Source organism: Emys orbicularis, chromosome 10, assembly GCF_028017835.1.
Source record: "Emys orbicularis isolate rEmyOrb1 chromosome 10, rEmyOrb1.hap1, whole genome shotgun sequence".
Classification (NCBI taxonomy): Eukaryota; Metazoa; Chordata; order Testudines; family Emydidae; genus Emys; species Emys orbicularis.
In genome coordinates this window covers 17,039,803-17,056,497 of record NC_088692.1, presented here as the reverse complement: position 1 = coordinate 17,056,497, position 16,695 = coordinate 17,039,803, and the positions used below count along the sequence as shown (strand labels likewise).

Below are 16,695 nucleotides of genomic sequence, written 5' to 3'. Positions count from 1 at the left end.
ACTTTGCCCTGAGTTATCACCTTCCATCTAAGGCTTGCAACACACGTACAAACATCAGTTTATTTAGCCTCACGGTAGTTTTGTGAGGTAGATAAATATTATTACCCATTTTATCAAGTCCAACTCCATTAAAATCAATGGGAAGGTTCCCACTGACTTCAATGGAGTTGAGTCAGTCCCTAAGCGATTTGCCCACGTTCAGAAAGGAAGTCTGTGGCAAAGCCATGACTAGAACCTGGGTGTCTTGACATCTGAAGCTGAGTTTTAATAACCTCATCATCATTCTCTCTGTACTATATGTTCTTATGCATTATTCAGATCAGAGGACAGGGAGGGTGATGTAGAGTTAAAAATTGTTTTGTTTAAATATAAAATACACCTTACAACTTGTATCTCTGCAAAGTTATCCTCCCAATCTGAACTCAAAGGAGTGCAGATGTCTTTAAAATCCCATCTTCAGCCTCCTTCTGTTACTTCAGCAGAGATGGGTACAGCATGGATTCATTGTGTCTCTTAACTGTGAAAAATAAAGACATCTGAAGAAGTTGTTCAAAGAAATAATGGGCAAACTTTAAAAGAGCAATATAAAACCTTTTAAAATGTGTCATGCAGTCCTCTCTAAAATGGAAAGATGTATTAACTTCCCACCCTCTACAGAAAATAGACCTGGAAAGAAAGTACAATATACAAATATAAAAAGGTTTGTCAGCATGGTGTTCAGTGTGGCGAATCGCCATCTAGTGTATGTTGGGGGGAATAACAAAGTCATATAGGCTACTTTTAGTGTGATGGTGTAATTAGAATGTAGAGCTATGGTAAGGACTTGTGGCTCCCACAATGTCACTGTCCAAGTGCTATGAGCTCAACACACTTTCCAACTGATGGCACTGTACAGTTTTGTTAGCACTTTTCCATAAGCAGCTAAATCTCATCCAAGATTGACAAGATTAGGTCTGTTTTGCCTCTTTCACCAGTGTAAATCAGGAGTCACTCCACTGAAGTCAATGGAATTCCACTGGTATAAAACTGATGTGAATGCAGAATCAGGCCAGAAAAAATGGACTAGAAAGTGAAGTGTTTGTTGTACTCCCCCACTTGATAATGCTGATGATAAATATGCTAATGAAAAATGTTACTGTAATTATTTACAAGCTCACAATAATAATTAAGGTAGAAAATTTCAGTTTAAAATAACAAAGTCCAGTGTGGGCACAGATTATCCACAGTTTGTATTCTGTTTGCATTAACTTATCCAACTGTGCTTATTAGACAGCTTTCAGGATGTGGCTGTTGGTTTTTGTTATTTGTTTTTCCATTGCAGGTGAATGATCCACCACGAATATTCATTGACTTTTTCACATAGTTGGATAAGTCAGCATCATGAAGACTTTATTTAAATTACGAATTCTCCAGTCCGTGTGGACTCCCCAGTCACCTTCTAGATTATTCCACAAAGATAACAAGCGTCTTGTGTCTCAGATGGTTTCACACTATGAATCTATAAACCGGTGTGAACAGGAACTGCCAGAACACTTCAACTTTGCAAGTGATGTCCTAGACAAATGGTCTCAGCTGGAAAAGGTAGCAGTTCTTTTACATCACAGATATTGGGCCAGATCTTCAGGTGGTGTAAATCAACTATAGAAGAGATATGCTGATTTACACCTGCTGAAGAACTGATCCTTTATTTTCTTTTCTGTCTAAGAAATCTTTGTATCTTTAAGGCATCAGCTACAAAAGATAATTCACCTTTTAATGTTAGATACACCGTGATCTCGCTATCTCTCTGTAACAATAAGGGATCAGCCCACTAGTTATGTGTGGTCCTTGTTCTTGTGCTTTCTTAGTGTCAGACTAAATAATCCTAATGGTCCCTTCTGGCCTTAAAATGGATGAATCTATGTAGGGTGACACTAGGGGCCAGACGCTGGGTCTGGCTGAAATGCACAAAGTACAGGCTGGGGTGGGTACAAAGGTGGTGTAAAGCTCATCCTTAGATTCTCCTGATTTTTGTGCCATTCTGGGCAGCTCTGGTCTCCTGCTCTGAGTCAGAACAGCACAAGTGAATGCAGACTGGCTGCCTGATGCCACTGGTGTTGTCTAGCAGTTGTACCTTCCATTGGCTATTACATGAGTATGGAAGCAAACCCATCTGAGACTAAAATGATGCCATATTAGTTATAAAGATTATGGAACAGAAAACTGTGTGTGACATATACACGAGGGGTTAGACTGGATCTCCATAGTGAACTCCCAGATATACATGAAATGATCAGAATTGAACCTTTGGGTTATAACATTACATTAAACCATTTCATATTTCGTTGCTTATTTTAACTTCTTGAGTTTTCTGCTAGGATGGGAAAAGACCTGCGACTGCAGCTTTCTGGTGGATAAATGATAAGGGAGATGAGGTGAAGTGGAGCTTTGAGGAGCTGGGATTTCTGTCCAGAAAAGCAGCCAATGTGCTCTCTGACCCATGTGGATTGCAAAGAGGAGACCGAGTAATAGTGATTCTACCTCGGATACCAGAGTGGTGGATACTGAATGTGGCTTGTATGCGAACAGGTTAGTAAAAATATTTGGATATTACTGAATGTGGTGGAGAATCTGAAAATCACCAAGTTAATTTGAAGTGTATGTAAATTAATGAATTGCTAAGCCAATGTGCCTAATTAGTAGTAGTAGTATTGTTCCTTTGTACTGCAGTAGTGCCTCAGAACCTCAGCCATAGACCAAGACCCCACTGTGATAGAAGCTGTACAAATATGGAGCCCTCTGTTACAACCATGCCACCCCCAGTGGCTTCAATTAAAGGCCAGGTTTGGCCAATCGTATTATAACTGAAAGCAGAATATATTAATTTGATATAACCAAACAGTTAAACAATTTGGGCTAACACGTTGCTGTTATAATTTTGCAAATTTTTTGTCATCTGCAAATTTTATAAGCATGCTGTCCACTCCATCATCCAATTCATTAATGAATGTATTGAATGGTACCAGTCTGTCCTGGGTCCAGTACTCGTCAATAGTTTCATTAATGATTTGGATAATGGAGTGGACAGTATGCTTATCAAATTTGTGGATGACACCAAGCTGAGAGGGGTTGCAAGCACTTTGGACGACAAGATTAGAATTCAAAAGGACTTTGATAAATTGAGAATGGGTTTGAATCAACAAGATGAAATTCAGAAAAGACAAGAGCAAAGGTAGGGAAAAACCAAATGCATAAATACAAAATGGGGAATCACTGGCTAGGCAGTAGTACTGCTGAAAAAGATCTGGGCATTATGGTGGATCACAAATGAGTCAACAATGTGATTCAGTTGAACAAAGGCTGATATAATTCTGGAGTGTATGAACAGGACTGTTGTATGTAATACAGAGGAGGTAATCTTTTAAATCTTTGCCAGAAGCTGGGAATGAGTAACAGGGAATAGATCACTTGCTGATTACCTAGTCATTCCCTCTGGGGCACCTGGCATTGGCCACTGTCGGAAGACAGGATACTGGGCTAGATGGACCTTTGGTCTGACCCAGTATGGCCGTTCTTATGTTCTTAAATGGGCTGCATCAAACCCCAGCTCTAATCATTTTCAACTTTGGTGTATTCAAGATCTTGACTGAGAGTTGGTAACTTGGGCCATCTCTACTCATGATCTAAAATAATTGCTTGTTCATTCTTAACGTGGACTTTGCCATCATATAATAAATATGACCTTCATGTGTGTTCTTTACGGGGTGGGCTCTTTATAAGTGACTCCATTTCTCTGCGGCTGGTGTGCCTACTGTCACCTCACTAAAAACATTTTAAAAATTCATCCCCAATTTAGAAAAATAACATTGTTGCTCTTTTCTAGGAATTGTCTTTATTCCAGGAACATCCCAATTAAGGGCCAAAGACATTTTCTATAGACTCCAGGCTTCGAAGGCCAAGTGCATCATTACCAATGACACACTGGCACCTGCAGTGGATTCTGTCTTGCCTGACTGCCAGTTTCTGAAAAGCAAGCTAGTTGTTTCTGAAGGCAGCAAGGATGGGTGGCTGAACTTCCAAGAGCTACTCAAGTAGGTATCAGCTGTTTTAGCAATGTCACTTTGAGATTAAACAAAAGCAAGGTGTATCAGTTAGATACTGATGAGGAATCCATTTCTAGCATAGACTCATAGACTTTAAGGTCAGAAGGGACTATCATGATCATCTAGTCCAGCAGTTCTCGAACTGTGGGTCGGGACCCAAAGTGGGTCCCGACCCCATTTTAATGGGGTCACCAGGGCCAGCATTAGGCTTGCTGGGACGCAGAAGCTGAAGCCCAAGCTCCACCCTCACCCAGGGCAGCGGAGCTTGGGCTGCAGCCTCCTCTTCCTCCCCCACACACCCCGGGGCAGCAGGGCTCAGGCTCCGCCGGGCCCCCCCCCTCCCCCCGGTCATGTAGTCATTTTATTGTCAGAAGTGGGTTGTGGTGCAATGAAGTTTGAGAACCCCTGATCTAGTCTGACCTCCTGCACATTGCAGGCCACAGAACCTCACCCACCCCCTCCCGTAATAGACCCCTAACCTCTGGCTGAATTACTGAAGTCCTCAAATCATGATTTAAAGACTTCAAGATACAGAGAATCCACCATTTACCACTAGTTTAAACCCGCAAATGACCCATGCGCCATGCTGCAGAGGAAGGTGAAAAACCTCCAGGGTCTCAGCCAATCTGACCCCGGGGGAAAATTTCCTCCCAACCCCAAATATGGTGATCAGTTAGACCCCGAGCATGTGGGCAAGCCCCACCAGCCAACACCTGGGAAAGAATTCTCTGTAGTAACTCGGAGCCCTCCCCATCTAGCATCCCATCACCAGCCATTGGAGATATTGCTTCTAGCAGTCACAGATCAGCTACATGCCATTGTAGGCAGTCTCATCAGACCATCCCCTCCATAAACTTACCAAGCTCAGTCTTGAGTTAGGTTTTTTGCCCCCGCTGCTCCCCTTGGAAGATTTGAATGAAAAGCTTTGCCATCCCTCCACTCACTCACTCTAGTTACTGTATTAACTTTAATTTCTCCTCCTTGCCCTCAGGGCCCTGAAGAGCTCTCTCCTGGCCTGTGCCTTAGAGCTTCTGTCTTTGCATTTTCCCCCAGGCTCCATTCTGTCAATACCACCAGCCACAAAGCCCCAATCATTTCCCTCTCCCATTCCACACCTTTGTCCCGGTTGCCTCATGTGTGTGCAGCAACTTACCCACCTTCTTGTCAGACCATCGCCTTCTCACAGCTTGCTACTGTTTCTACAATGCCCACAGAAGAGCAATTTACAACCCCGAAGCCTCCCTTTGCAACTTATCTTTTCTGTGCCTGTCTTTTAGAGCCCAATCCAAAGCCCACTGAAGTCAGTGGAAAAATCCCCTTGACTTCACTGGACTTTGGACTTCACTGTGAGTTCTGTGGGGCTGTGACTGTTTTTCCTTGTGAGTTCTGTTCAGCTTTGAGCCCCTGGACCTCTCTGAGTAAGTAATTATAGAAAAAGCCACTAGAATATGCCGTTGGTTCTCATATCTTAGATTGCATGAGCTCACACATGGAAGCACGGTGTCTGTGAATAGCAGAATCCCTGGAGTTAGTCTGTATTGCTGTATTCTACAGAGTCATACCTGGTGCAGCTGGTTATTTTGTAAGACTAGTAACCGAGCCCAGCATTGCTCTGTTACTGTCTGAACTGTAGCAGATATTGTGAGCTCTTGTAGAAAAGAGTGCATATAGTCACTGTTAGGAATTATGTGTTCCACAGGGTGGCACCGGCTGACCATAACTGCGTCAAGACAAAGAGTCGAGACCCAATGCTCATCTATTTTACCAGTGGAAGCACAGGACCTCCAAAAATGGTTGAACATTCCCACAGTAGTTACGGCATAGGATTTACAGTCAGTGGCAGGTATAACCCCTAACTGCTCCCAAGAGTCTGACTTAGTGACAAGATCCCTTGTTGAAGGGAAAGGAGGCAGTGACAGTAAAAGCCTTATAAAATTAGATATTTCAGTAGCAAAGAAACTTGCTTTCCCCTCCCCCTTAAAACCACAATGAAAAGCTTTTTGCAGCAAAATATTGCAATTCAGATCATCAGCAATAATCATTTGTCACCCAAGGGAGAGGGTAAGTGGGCTATTCCACTTGCAGAAAAACAGGATAAAGCTCAATTTTTTAATAGCACATGAGCATTTCCTTAAAACTAAAGTTTCCTGGGCCAGATCCTCAACTGGTATAAATCGTCATAGCTTGGTTGAAACCAATGGCTCTGTGCCGATTTACACCAACTAAGGATCTTGCCTCTTGATTTTTGCTTCCTGGGGAGGGTGAAATTTCATGAAAATTTTAAAAAATCTCTCAAATCGCAGGCAAAATGTCACCCCAAATTATCCACCTCTTGAGTGAAGAAGAGATATTGGCCCGTTTCTTTCTTTCTTCTGTTTATATCTGTATTACCTTTATTTCTAGCTATTGTGCATTATTGGAATATTCTTTTAATTGAAATAAGAAGTGACACACATGTCAGACAATACAAGAAGAAAACATGGTCCTGTGCAGAGGTCTTCAAAAGTGTGGAGTGCTCAGGTCCTAATGATGTCATTGAGAGCACCTCTGGAAATCAGGCTATATCTGTTACCCAAAAGAACGTTGGTGCTGAACGTCAAGTATGGGGAATACTAGAGTCACTGTGCAAAACACTGGGGTTGAGTCTCAAATACACTTGGGATCAGCCATGTTTGGAGTGTAACCTGTACTTGAGAAGCTTGAATGAAAACTTCTTATGTGCTCTGGTCCTGATCCAAAGGTGAAACACTCCTATGAACTTCAGTGAGCTTTGAAGCAGCCCTGCCTGGTTATCTATCATTCTGAGGCTTCCCATTGTATTTTGAGTTTCAACCTTATTGATAACCATGTGACTGAGAGAGTCATTAGAAGCCATTTCCTTCAGGTTCGTAGAGAAAGAGCCTGTGGTTTAGCTGCTCTCTCTGATCTGAGGGCGGGGGGAATCTCCAAATGGAGCTGGATGCAGGCTTTGTGGCTCGAGCCCACTGCTGTAAATAACACATTCTAGAAGAAAACAGTAAATCTGAAACATGAAAAGAGAGATAGAAAGAAAAGAGGAGGGAGCCCAAGAGAGGAGGGGGGAAGGATCTTTACGATCACATTTCATTTCTTATGAACTTTGTGCTGTTCGGTGAACATGGCTTGCTGACACCACATCTTCTAAATGAGGCCTCCAGCCCCTTTTCCTTATTATCTTGTAACCTGTATTCCACTCTCTCGTGCTGCACGCAACAGCCTCTGACAGTAGATAAATTCTTTCCTTCTGCATTATCAGGTACTGGCTGAATCTGACTCCCTCAGATATATTCTGGAACACGTCAGACACAGGCTGGGTCAAGTCAGTCTGGAGCAGCGTTTTTTCTCCCTGGAGTAGCGGATCATGTGTCTTTATACACAACATGCCACAGTTTGAACCAGCAACTGTCGCGAATGTAAGAATAACAGTTCACACTGCGGATTTTATTTCTATTTTGCATAAGTGAAGCAGACCCAGATAATTCAGAATCAAGTACACACTGACCCTCATAAATACCACTCTCCCCCTCCTCCCCCCAACAGCACCAGGCTCCCTTATTTTTAGTGCCTTCTGAGGAAAGGGGCAGGCAATGTCCTATATGTACTCTCTCTCACCCTGGATTTTCAAACAGTGGCTGATGGGCCCACTTCTCCCTGTTGTGTGTCAAGGAGCCAGCCACAGAGCCCACTCCCCTCCACATCAGCATCTTCTGTACACTAGACAGCCTGTTTTGCCAAGTACATGGCTGGGAAAGGCTCATCCAGTGATCAGGGCTTTTCCTTGAATCTGGAACATAGTAGTCCTGGGTAGTAGTTAGCAGCCCTGACATTAGAAACACCAGCTATTCAGTGTGATCATTAACCTCCTCGTGACTGTCTGAGGGTGAATACTTTTAACTGCTACAGCAACAGGACTGAATGATACAGACCCTGAGACATCACTGGCTTTCCTTACTGAAGTTGAGGGCCAAATTCTTCCCCACTGTGAATTTGGCCACTACATTTAGAATTTTAGGCACTCCAGTTCCACAGTGGTAGGTGCGGTATAGGAACCTGAATGGAACAGAATAAATCAGAATAGGATGGTGTTTTCTAGGACACTCATAGCCCCATTAGCCACTCACATATTTGCAGGATCAGGCCCCAATCCATCCTTTCTGTTCAGTATGGTAACTTTCCAATTTTTAATTTTTCCAGACTCTCTCAAGGTATCCCATAACCACTTTCTGCACAGCACCAACTGCCTACTGCATGCTTGTGCAGCATGGGCTTACCAGGTACCATACATCTGCTTACTGGTAATGGTAAATAGAAAGAGACACATTTTTAGTGATAGGACAGGGCTCGTTGTTTGGTTCACTACATTGTTTTTGTTTTATTTTCTGCTTTAAATGGCACCTTGTTATGGGGTCATTCTAACAAGAGAAAATGTTGTGCTGGAATCCTAGAGCCAATAAAAACCCTATGAATTCAGTTCCTGTGCAATATGGGAGCAAATCTTTGGAAAGACAATAAGGATGAACCAAGCCAGTTTGGGCAAGTGCAGCTACCTTCAAACATGAGATTGTTTTAAGGCCCAGAGGTAGCTTGAGGCAAGATATGGCCAACTTTTAGGCAAGACTGGATGAGAGTTATACCTGTGTATGGCAGAATTTGTCCCATACATTTGAAAGTAAAATGAGCAGTTAAATTGGCCACTCACAAATTGATATTTATTTGGAAGTTGTATCCAGTGATATGCTATTCTCTAGAAATATTCAGCTCAAATGGATGTGGTACATACGTGTTCCTAGCAGTTGTTACACACTGGATAATATATGCAGTTTGTTCAGAGATGATCCTGGCCTTCTGGGGTCTTGTAGCCAGAAGAGCAGGACTTGCATATATGTTTTAGTCCTGCCACAGTTGACTCTTGTCTTGCAAGTGAATCGAAGTTCTGCGCTGCCAACAGCAGTCTCTTCAAACTTCCCTTTGTTTTTAGGAAATCAATATTGTTGGCACTTCTTTGGCCACCAGCATGTAGAACAAACCACACAATGGTGTGAGAGATCTTGGTACCAGCAGGTTACTTTTCTGAACACAGCCATACAAACCCTCTGCTCTTCTCCACTGTCGTAGTATGCTTGTTCAGTGGCATAAGTTAGCTGAGATCTCCTGTGTTTTCTTGAATTAGCTCTTCCAAGAAACAGCTGCTCTTTCTTTTCTGTTGACCTCCATAAACGTTTCATTTGCAAGGGTTCCCCATCCTGGTACCATTGAAGCAAATGGAAGCTTTGCATTGACTTCATTGGAAACTGGATCAGGACCTAAGATGATCTAAGAGTCAAAGTACAACCTTCTACGGCATGATAATTATTTAAATTTTCCACAATGGCACTTGAGGTTGGAGGCATGTGTCAACAGTTTAAAGTTGAGGGAGGTTGGCCAGCTAAAACCATTTGCAGTGCTTTGAAAACTGTAGGGTTATTGATTCTTATTGTTTTCTGTTCCTCTCGAGTTACAAATTCATGAGTCTGCGTTACTGTGTGACTGGAGGGGAGCCGCTCAATCCAGAAGTGATGAAGCAATGGAAAACCCAAACAGGTCTGGATATCTATGAAGGCTATGGCCAGACGGAAACAGTACGTCTGCACTAATTATCACATGGTAACCTCTAACAATGTAACTTTACGTGGGCACAATGCATCTGGAAAGGGCAGGAATTTACTTAGTTCAAGGTTGTTAAGGAAGCTATAGGTGAATTAGGTATTGAGTTTTATATAATCAACATAACAATTAGACTTATAGATTTTAAAGCCTGAATGATCCATTATGATTATCACATCTGACCCCTTGCATAACACAGGCCACAGAATTTCACCTAATGAACAGGAGCAACACTTTGAGAAAGAGAAACTAGAAGTAATTAGCTACAAAAATTCACATGCCATGTTTTGAATTGCAATAGAAAACAGAAAACCAACTTCATAGCAAGATTTGTGTATATAGAAATTTAGTGTCTGAACATAACAAAAATACCTAGGGCCAAATTCAGCCCTTCTTTAATTTTATCTTCAAAGTTGACACACAGTAATGCTGCAAGACCAGGGTCCCTTTACATCCCTTTTCTGGAAAGTTGAGGTGTGTCCACAGAACCACCCACACAGCTAGCCAGGTACACAAGCAATCTCAGCAGGGGAGATGCATAGTGGAGGTGGGAAACATGCACTGAAATGTGTGGACGATGCCTCTTGACAGCGACACTGCGCCATCAACTGGTTTCTCTTGCTGGGAGTGGGTTTGTGGAAACAGAAAAGTTGTGTGCCACTTGGCAATTTTGTCTTCTCCTCATACAAATACTCAGAAGCGGTGACATGGAGTTGGCCCTCAAAAGTTATCACATGTGAACATTGTCGGCTAGATTAAAATCACTAAGAACCCTACTATGTTGCACAAATAAAAAACCATGTATTATACAGGTAACAATATGTGCCAACGTGAAAGGAATGAAAATTAAACCAGGCTCTATGGGAAAGGCATCTCCACCTTACGATGTTCAGGTATGTTGATACATTTTCCTGGCTGAACTCTATCTAAAATATGAGAGGAAAATAGTTCTCATCCTTGTCTCCCCCTATTATAGTTGTGGATTGTAAAGAAATTACATTGGGCCGGTCAAAACAATCATGTTTTTCTTCCTGCAGGTTGTAGATGACCAGGGTGATATTTTGCCTCGAGGAGAAGAAGGAAACATTGCCATCCGAATCAAACCTACAAGGCCATTTTGTCTTTTCTCTCAGTATTTAGTAAGGAGACTTTTTATTGTATTCAGAAAAGTTTCATGCCACTTGCCAGACATATTGAGAAGTCGATAGGTAAAATCTTGGCTCTATTGAAATCAATGGCAAAATTTCCTTTGACTTGAATGGGGCCAGGATTTCACCCCAAAAGTTCACAAGGTTTCTTAGGGTATGTCTATGCTGCAATTAAACACCCACAGCTGGCCCTTGTCAGCTGACTCAGGTTCCCTGAGCCCAGGGAACAGGGCTGTTTAATTGTGGTGTAGATGCCTAGGCTCTGGGACCCTGCAAGGGGGAAGGGTCCCAGAGCCCAGGCTCCAACCTGACCCCAAACATCTACACTGTAATTTTATAGCCCCATAGTCTGAGCCCTACATGACATGAGCCAGTTGCAGGTGTTTTATTGCAGTGTAGACATACCCCAAGAGTCCCAGTCTGCCTCAGTTTCCTCCTTGCTATGAGGTGGGGCAGGCAGTACGCTATTCTAGATCTCTGTCTAGCACAGCATACATCCCCTGACACCCCAACATAGCTTTGTTGGTCTGTATGCTCAGTGCTCCACCAATTCCCACTCCTTCCATTCGCCTGCAGGGGTGGAGAATGATGTAGCAGCCCTGCAGAAGCTGCTCTGCCTCCCACACAGCTACCCAGGGACATTAAGAGATGTCATATTCCCCTGCACCTATGCAAGCCATCCAAGATTTTGGCCCTTTGAGTCTACGTTCTGCTGAAGAATATAGCGCACATGTTCCGGCTATATCCTGCATGTGTGGTCTTTTTGTCCTGCTCTCTGTTGGAGACATCATCACACCTGATGAAGCGTGTGTGATCTTAGCTAAATATTAGTATACAAACCACAGTACTGAAATCTCAAAGCGTGGGTGATCATTTTGTTTTTTAAATAGTGATGGCATATACACCCTAACATGACTACACAAATGGAAATGTTTCATAGGTTAGTGCTAGTGTAACAGGCTTGTAAAGTGTGTGTCCTGTTGTCTTCCTCAGTGGATAGTCCTCATGGATGGTAACTACTCCTGTAGCTGGTGGACGTACTCCTTGAGATAAAGTGGTAGAGAGGTGTGTTTTGCTACTGAAACTCTAAGCTCAAAACCTCCCCATACCCCTTGCTGGGGGTCATTGCACTAGTAAATAATAATTTCTCTCTTGAGAAGGAAGGTTGTATATTTGAATAATTCGTTCTGCTGAGGGGAATTTCTGACGGAACACATCTTTCCCTTCTCCCTCTAATGCACAGTGCTAATCAGTGTGGCTATATTTTTAAATTCAGATCATAATATTATGTGGAATACTCTGGACTTGGAAATATATGATACTGTCCTGAGCATGTTTTATTTTTGTGCACTGTAGCAAGATGGATGGATTACACTGCACTAAAGATAGTTAAGGTGTGTGAAATGTTGTTTGATTGTTGTCAGGATAACCCAGAAAAAACTGCCTCCACAGAGCATGGGAATTTTTATATCACTGGGGACAGAGGGATTATGGATGAAGAAGGATACTTTTGGTTTGTTGGAAGGTCTGACGATATCATTAATTCTTCAGGGTAGGTCCATTACTATTGGGTTTGCAGGTTTCTCTTACAATGTTGCTTCGTAGTATCACAAAATACAATTAAAAAAACCTTTTTCATGAAAAGATCAATAGTTTCATGCCAATGCTCTCTCTTAGATATCGTATCGGACCATTTGAAGTAGAAAGTGCCTTGATACAGCACCCAGCAGTCGCAGAATCAGCTGTTGCCAGCAGCCCAGATCCTATCAGAGGAGAGGTAAAAGGGCTGATATAGAAAGACGTACTCTTTCAGTGAAATGTAGAGTTCCTGCTGTACACTGTATACTTGCTTGGAATGAGTTGCAGATGCTGGAAAAAAACCCTTGGAATATAGTTTTAGGTGTCATTATTAGAAAAGATCAAACAATTTTATGAAGAAATTTGGAATTTCAACTTTGTTTCCATATTGCAGAATTTGACATGGAACAATATTTTGTTTGGTCAAAAAAAATGTGAAATATTTTTTTCAACAAAATTGATTTTTTAAATTGTCTGTTTATCCTTTTCTCCCTTTTTTGTCACAGAGAGCAGTAAAATTAATTAAATCCAATGGCTTTCTTTTTTTTCTGCTTCCTGCTCTGTAACTTTTCAAAATGTTCCCATCTTTAGGAAAGTGTCAGAGTTACAGTTTCTTTTTGCAACTGTCACTTTTCAAAACTTCCTCCACTTTGGAAAAGTTAGAGTGGGGGAAAAAAAGAAAGAAAAAGTAAAATAAAGAACCATCCTGGACATGATTAATTCTGTTGCATTCAGTGGCAAACAGGAAAAGCGAGGGAGAAAAAGGAAAAATAAAATTCTAAATTTTGAAATTCTCCATTTTGATTAAACACTGGATTTTAAAAAAACTGAAATTTTTCCGTTTAAAAATATATCACTTTTCATTTTAAAGTTTCAGATGAAAATTTTTGACTGGCTCTAGACGTTATCTAGTTTTCTTTTTTTAAGTGAATGAGCATGTGAAAAAGTATTGTAGAAATAGTGCCTCTCACAATGTAGTATATAGAGAGACAAGGTGGGTGAGGTAATATCTTTAATTGGACGAGCCTCTGTTGATGAAAGAGACAAGCTTTTGAGCTACATAGAGCTCTTCTTCAGGTCTGTGTAGCTTGAAAGCATGGCTTTTTCACCAACAGAAATTGGTCCAATAAAAGGTATTATCTCCCCCTCCTTGTCTCTCTAATATCCTGGGACCAACAACGCTGTAAACAAAATATAACGTATAGACTAATAAAGAGATACTATAGGTAAGGATCAGAGCCTTAGCTGTTGCAAAGTGGCATAGCACTCCTGAAGTCATAATCTATTGATTTCAATGTAGCTATACTACTTTATCTCAAATCAAGATCTGGCCCAGGGATTTTAGCGTCTCAGTATGATTGCTAAATTGCACCAGGCTTTTTTAGTCTTATGGAACTAGATTATCTGACATTTGAAAGGCCCCAAAAGGCCTCAAAGGAAGTGAAATGTGGTTGTATTGGTATTGTACAATATGGTTGTATTGTCCAGTAGAGATTCTGACAGGCCATGGAGAGTTGCACTGCACTCTCTGCAGCATTAGAAGGGGCAGCGTGGGTGCGGGATGGGAGCTAGGCAGGCCATTCATCCAGTTTTAACCAGACAGGCAGGCTTTTCTGAGGTTCGTCCCCCATCCAGTACTGAGAGAAAACTGGACATGGTTTTGTCCAGTATCGGATGGGGGACACCATTTTGAAGTGTGTGCCGCTCCACCCCTGCTGCCGTGACCTCGCACGCACAGTGCATATAAGGTCCCACTAGCAGGGACAGGGTCATGCAGTGTGGGGGTGGACCCACACCGTTCTCAGAAGTACCGGAAGATCCAGTGTTCCAAGAATGCATGAGTGGCCACTCTAGGGGAAGCATGGCCAGTACGTCCATTCCTATGTGGATCCATAGGCCCAACCACGCAAAGCAGGTGCGCAGTGGGCTATAATCACTGCTGCAGCCCAGAAGCTGCCATTGTAGCTATGCAGGCAATCCACACTTTGCCCTTTGGCTAAGAACGGGGAGGATTTTATCCCTGCACCTCTCTGCCACATAGATCTGCTTAAATCATGCTTATTTTTATGATGCTCCAGTCAGCTACATAGCTGTCATCCTCCACCCCAGAAGTGGCTGCACTTCACGCTGGGGTGCTGTTTGTAAAGCATTTTTGGATACTTTGGAATGAAAGACACTATGTAAAAGTAAGATTATTATTCCACCAACTGATATTCAAACTCACACCTTAGGCAAAGATTTTCAAAATTGGGTACTCAAAATCTGAATTAATCGAAACCACTGGCAACACTGAACCTTAGAAAATCAGGGCACTTATTTAAGTGCTATAGTATGGAATAAGGTGTCTAATTTCATACCCAAATTACAGTCTTTTGGATTTGGGCTTTTTCATGCTCGCATTTTTCAGCCTTGATTGTTTGTTGAAGACTAAACACACCCATTTATTTTCATTGTAACTGTTATTGCACAGGTGGTAAAAGCTTTTGTTGTCCTGGCTCCTGCTTTTCTATCACATGACCCAGAAAAATTAGCTCTGGAGCTGCAGGAGCATGTGAAAAAGGTTACTGCTCCCTACAAATATCCCAGAAAGGCAAGTACCCACCCCCTGCTAAATAAAAGGGGTATATTCGAAGCACAGCTTTTCTAAGTGTTTCAGAAATCAAGCCATGTTTATGACAAAGTACACCGATTCCTTTACAGTCTATTAAAAGCATTGTCTGTATCGTGCTCTGAACGCAATTCATTATGATGGAGTCACTCAACAGAAGCGGTGTGCACACACACGCTCACTCACACCCTGAATAAAACTCAAGTAAACTGGGCAATGCTGCAAGGATTGAGAAGAAATGGAACCCATCCCTCACTACAAAAACATGATCTCGTAACTCCCTCCCACAGCTTTAGCCCACTAAACACCAACCTGTTCAGGATTGTAGTAAAAACCCCTTCTGCACTGCCCTGTGCACAAGTGTGAGTAAGGGGTTCACAGTCAAGCTCAAAGCTGTACCAACAGTACTGACTCCCAGTCTCCTGTCCTAACCACTGGGCAGCAGTTTATTTTGCACATTTATTTGGGGGTTCTTTGTTCTTCCCGAGGGCTCACAAGGAACTACATCCCCAAATCAGAAAGGACCTGCCCTAAATGTGCTATTTTTTCCCCACACAGGTGGAGTTTGTTCAAGAGCTGCCAAAAACAGTTGCTGGGAAAATCCAAAGGAAGGTATTAAGGAACAAAGAGTGGGGAAGAGCATAGCGTCGTGTGGACAGTCGAGAACAAAGCGTCTTTCACTTCCACAATCATATGTCTCATGTTTTCACTTTTCTCTATTGGTCCGGTGGTCTAATATTGTGAACAAAGAGCATTAGCAGCATGGATGGGACTATTAACTACAAAAAGAAGAGGAGATAAACTTTCTTATAGAGTGCATAATCGTTCCCACAAGATTTTAAAATAGAGATCATTTATTTAGGGCCAGGAGCTCTCATTGTTTTAAAAGGCTTTGAATCAGGCCATTTAGGAAAAGAGTGGATATGACTAACAAAAGAGAAGGAGGATGCCGGAATGCAAAAGGAAGATATGAGAATTTGGGAATCTATAGGGGAGGATGGGATGGGAAACAACTTTCTTATCCCTGGAAAATTTTCAAGATTTCAAAAATATTTCCCATCCCACATCAGGACAAAAAGTCAAAATATCAAAAAATTTCACAGACAATCCAAAAAATTTTTGTCTGGGTCAGTGGAAACATTTTGTTTCAACATTTTCTAAATGTTTCATTTTGATTTTGCCTTTTTTTTACAATAATTAATTTAAATTTCAAAATGAAAAGTCATTTAGAACCAAAAAATTGAATTTTTCATTTCAAAAATGTCCCATTTTGACAATTTCAAAATGTCTTTTTCCCAATATTTTTTTTTCTAAACAAGAAATTTGTCAAAACTGATGCTAACAGTTTTGGTTTTAATGAATTAGCATTTTCCAATGGAAAAATGTTTAGTCAAAATATTCACAACTAGCACTACTTGTGGATGTATTATCAGCTGGAAGAATTAGATTTTGGAAGCTTTCTAGCCCTGCTATTTTATTTGTCTTGTTGAGTTCATTAGATAGTTAACTCTTTAAAATGGGGAAAGAAGGGAAGAGACAAAGTGCTCTGGGTTAAGGGACAAATCAGATATACTTTACAGCAATGTCTAGATATAGGCAATTCATTTCTTGTCCCTTC

At 41.7% G+C, this 16,695-nt stretch overlaps 1 protein-coding gene across 1 annotated transcript; it reads left to right on the top strand.

Moving 5' to 3' along the window:
* Positions 1-1,380: 1,380 nt before the first annotated feature.
* On the top strand, positions 1,381-15,722 carry LOC135884328 (acyl-coenzyme A synthetase ACSM4, mitochondrial-like). The gene is made up of 13 exons (XM_065411632.1): positions 1,381-1,581; positions 2,358-2,568; positions 3,863-4,070; positions 5,782-5,925; positions 7,357-7,513; positions 8,295-8,374; positions 9,595-9,718; positions 10,556-10,636; positions 10,781-10,882; positions 12,316-12,443; positions 12,569-12,668; positions 14,940-15,059; positions 15,636-15,722. Exons 1-13 carry the CDS (start codon positions 1,381-1,383, stop codon positions 15,720-15,722), a joined length of 1,743 nt encoding a protein of 580 aa, XP_065267704.1.
* Positions 15,723-16,695: the final 973 nt, after the last annotated feature.

Coding starts and splice junctions, on each gene's coding strand:
- LOC135884328 (XM_065411632.1), top strand. CDS start 1,381: ATGAAGACTTTATTTAAATTACGAATTCTCCAGTCCGTGTGGACTCCC. Junction 10,883..12,315: donor GTCTTTTCTCTCAGTATTTA/GTAAGGAGACTT, acceptor GATTGTTGTCAG/GATAACCCAGAAAAAACTGC. Junction 12,669..14,939: donor CAGATCCTATCAGAGGAGAG/GTAAAAGGGCTG, acceptor GTTATTGCACAG/GTGGTAAAAGCTTTTGTTGT.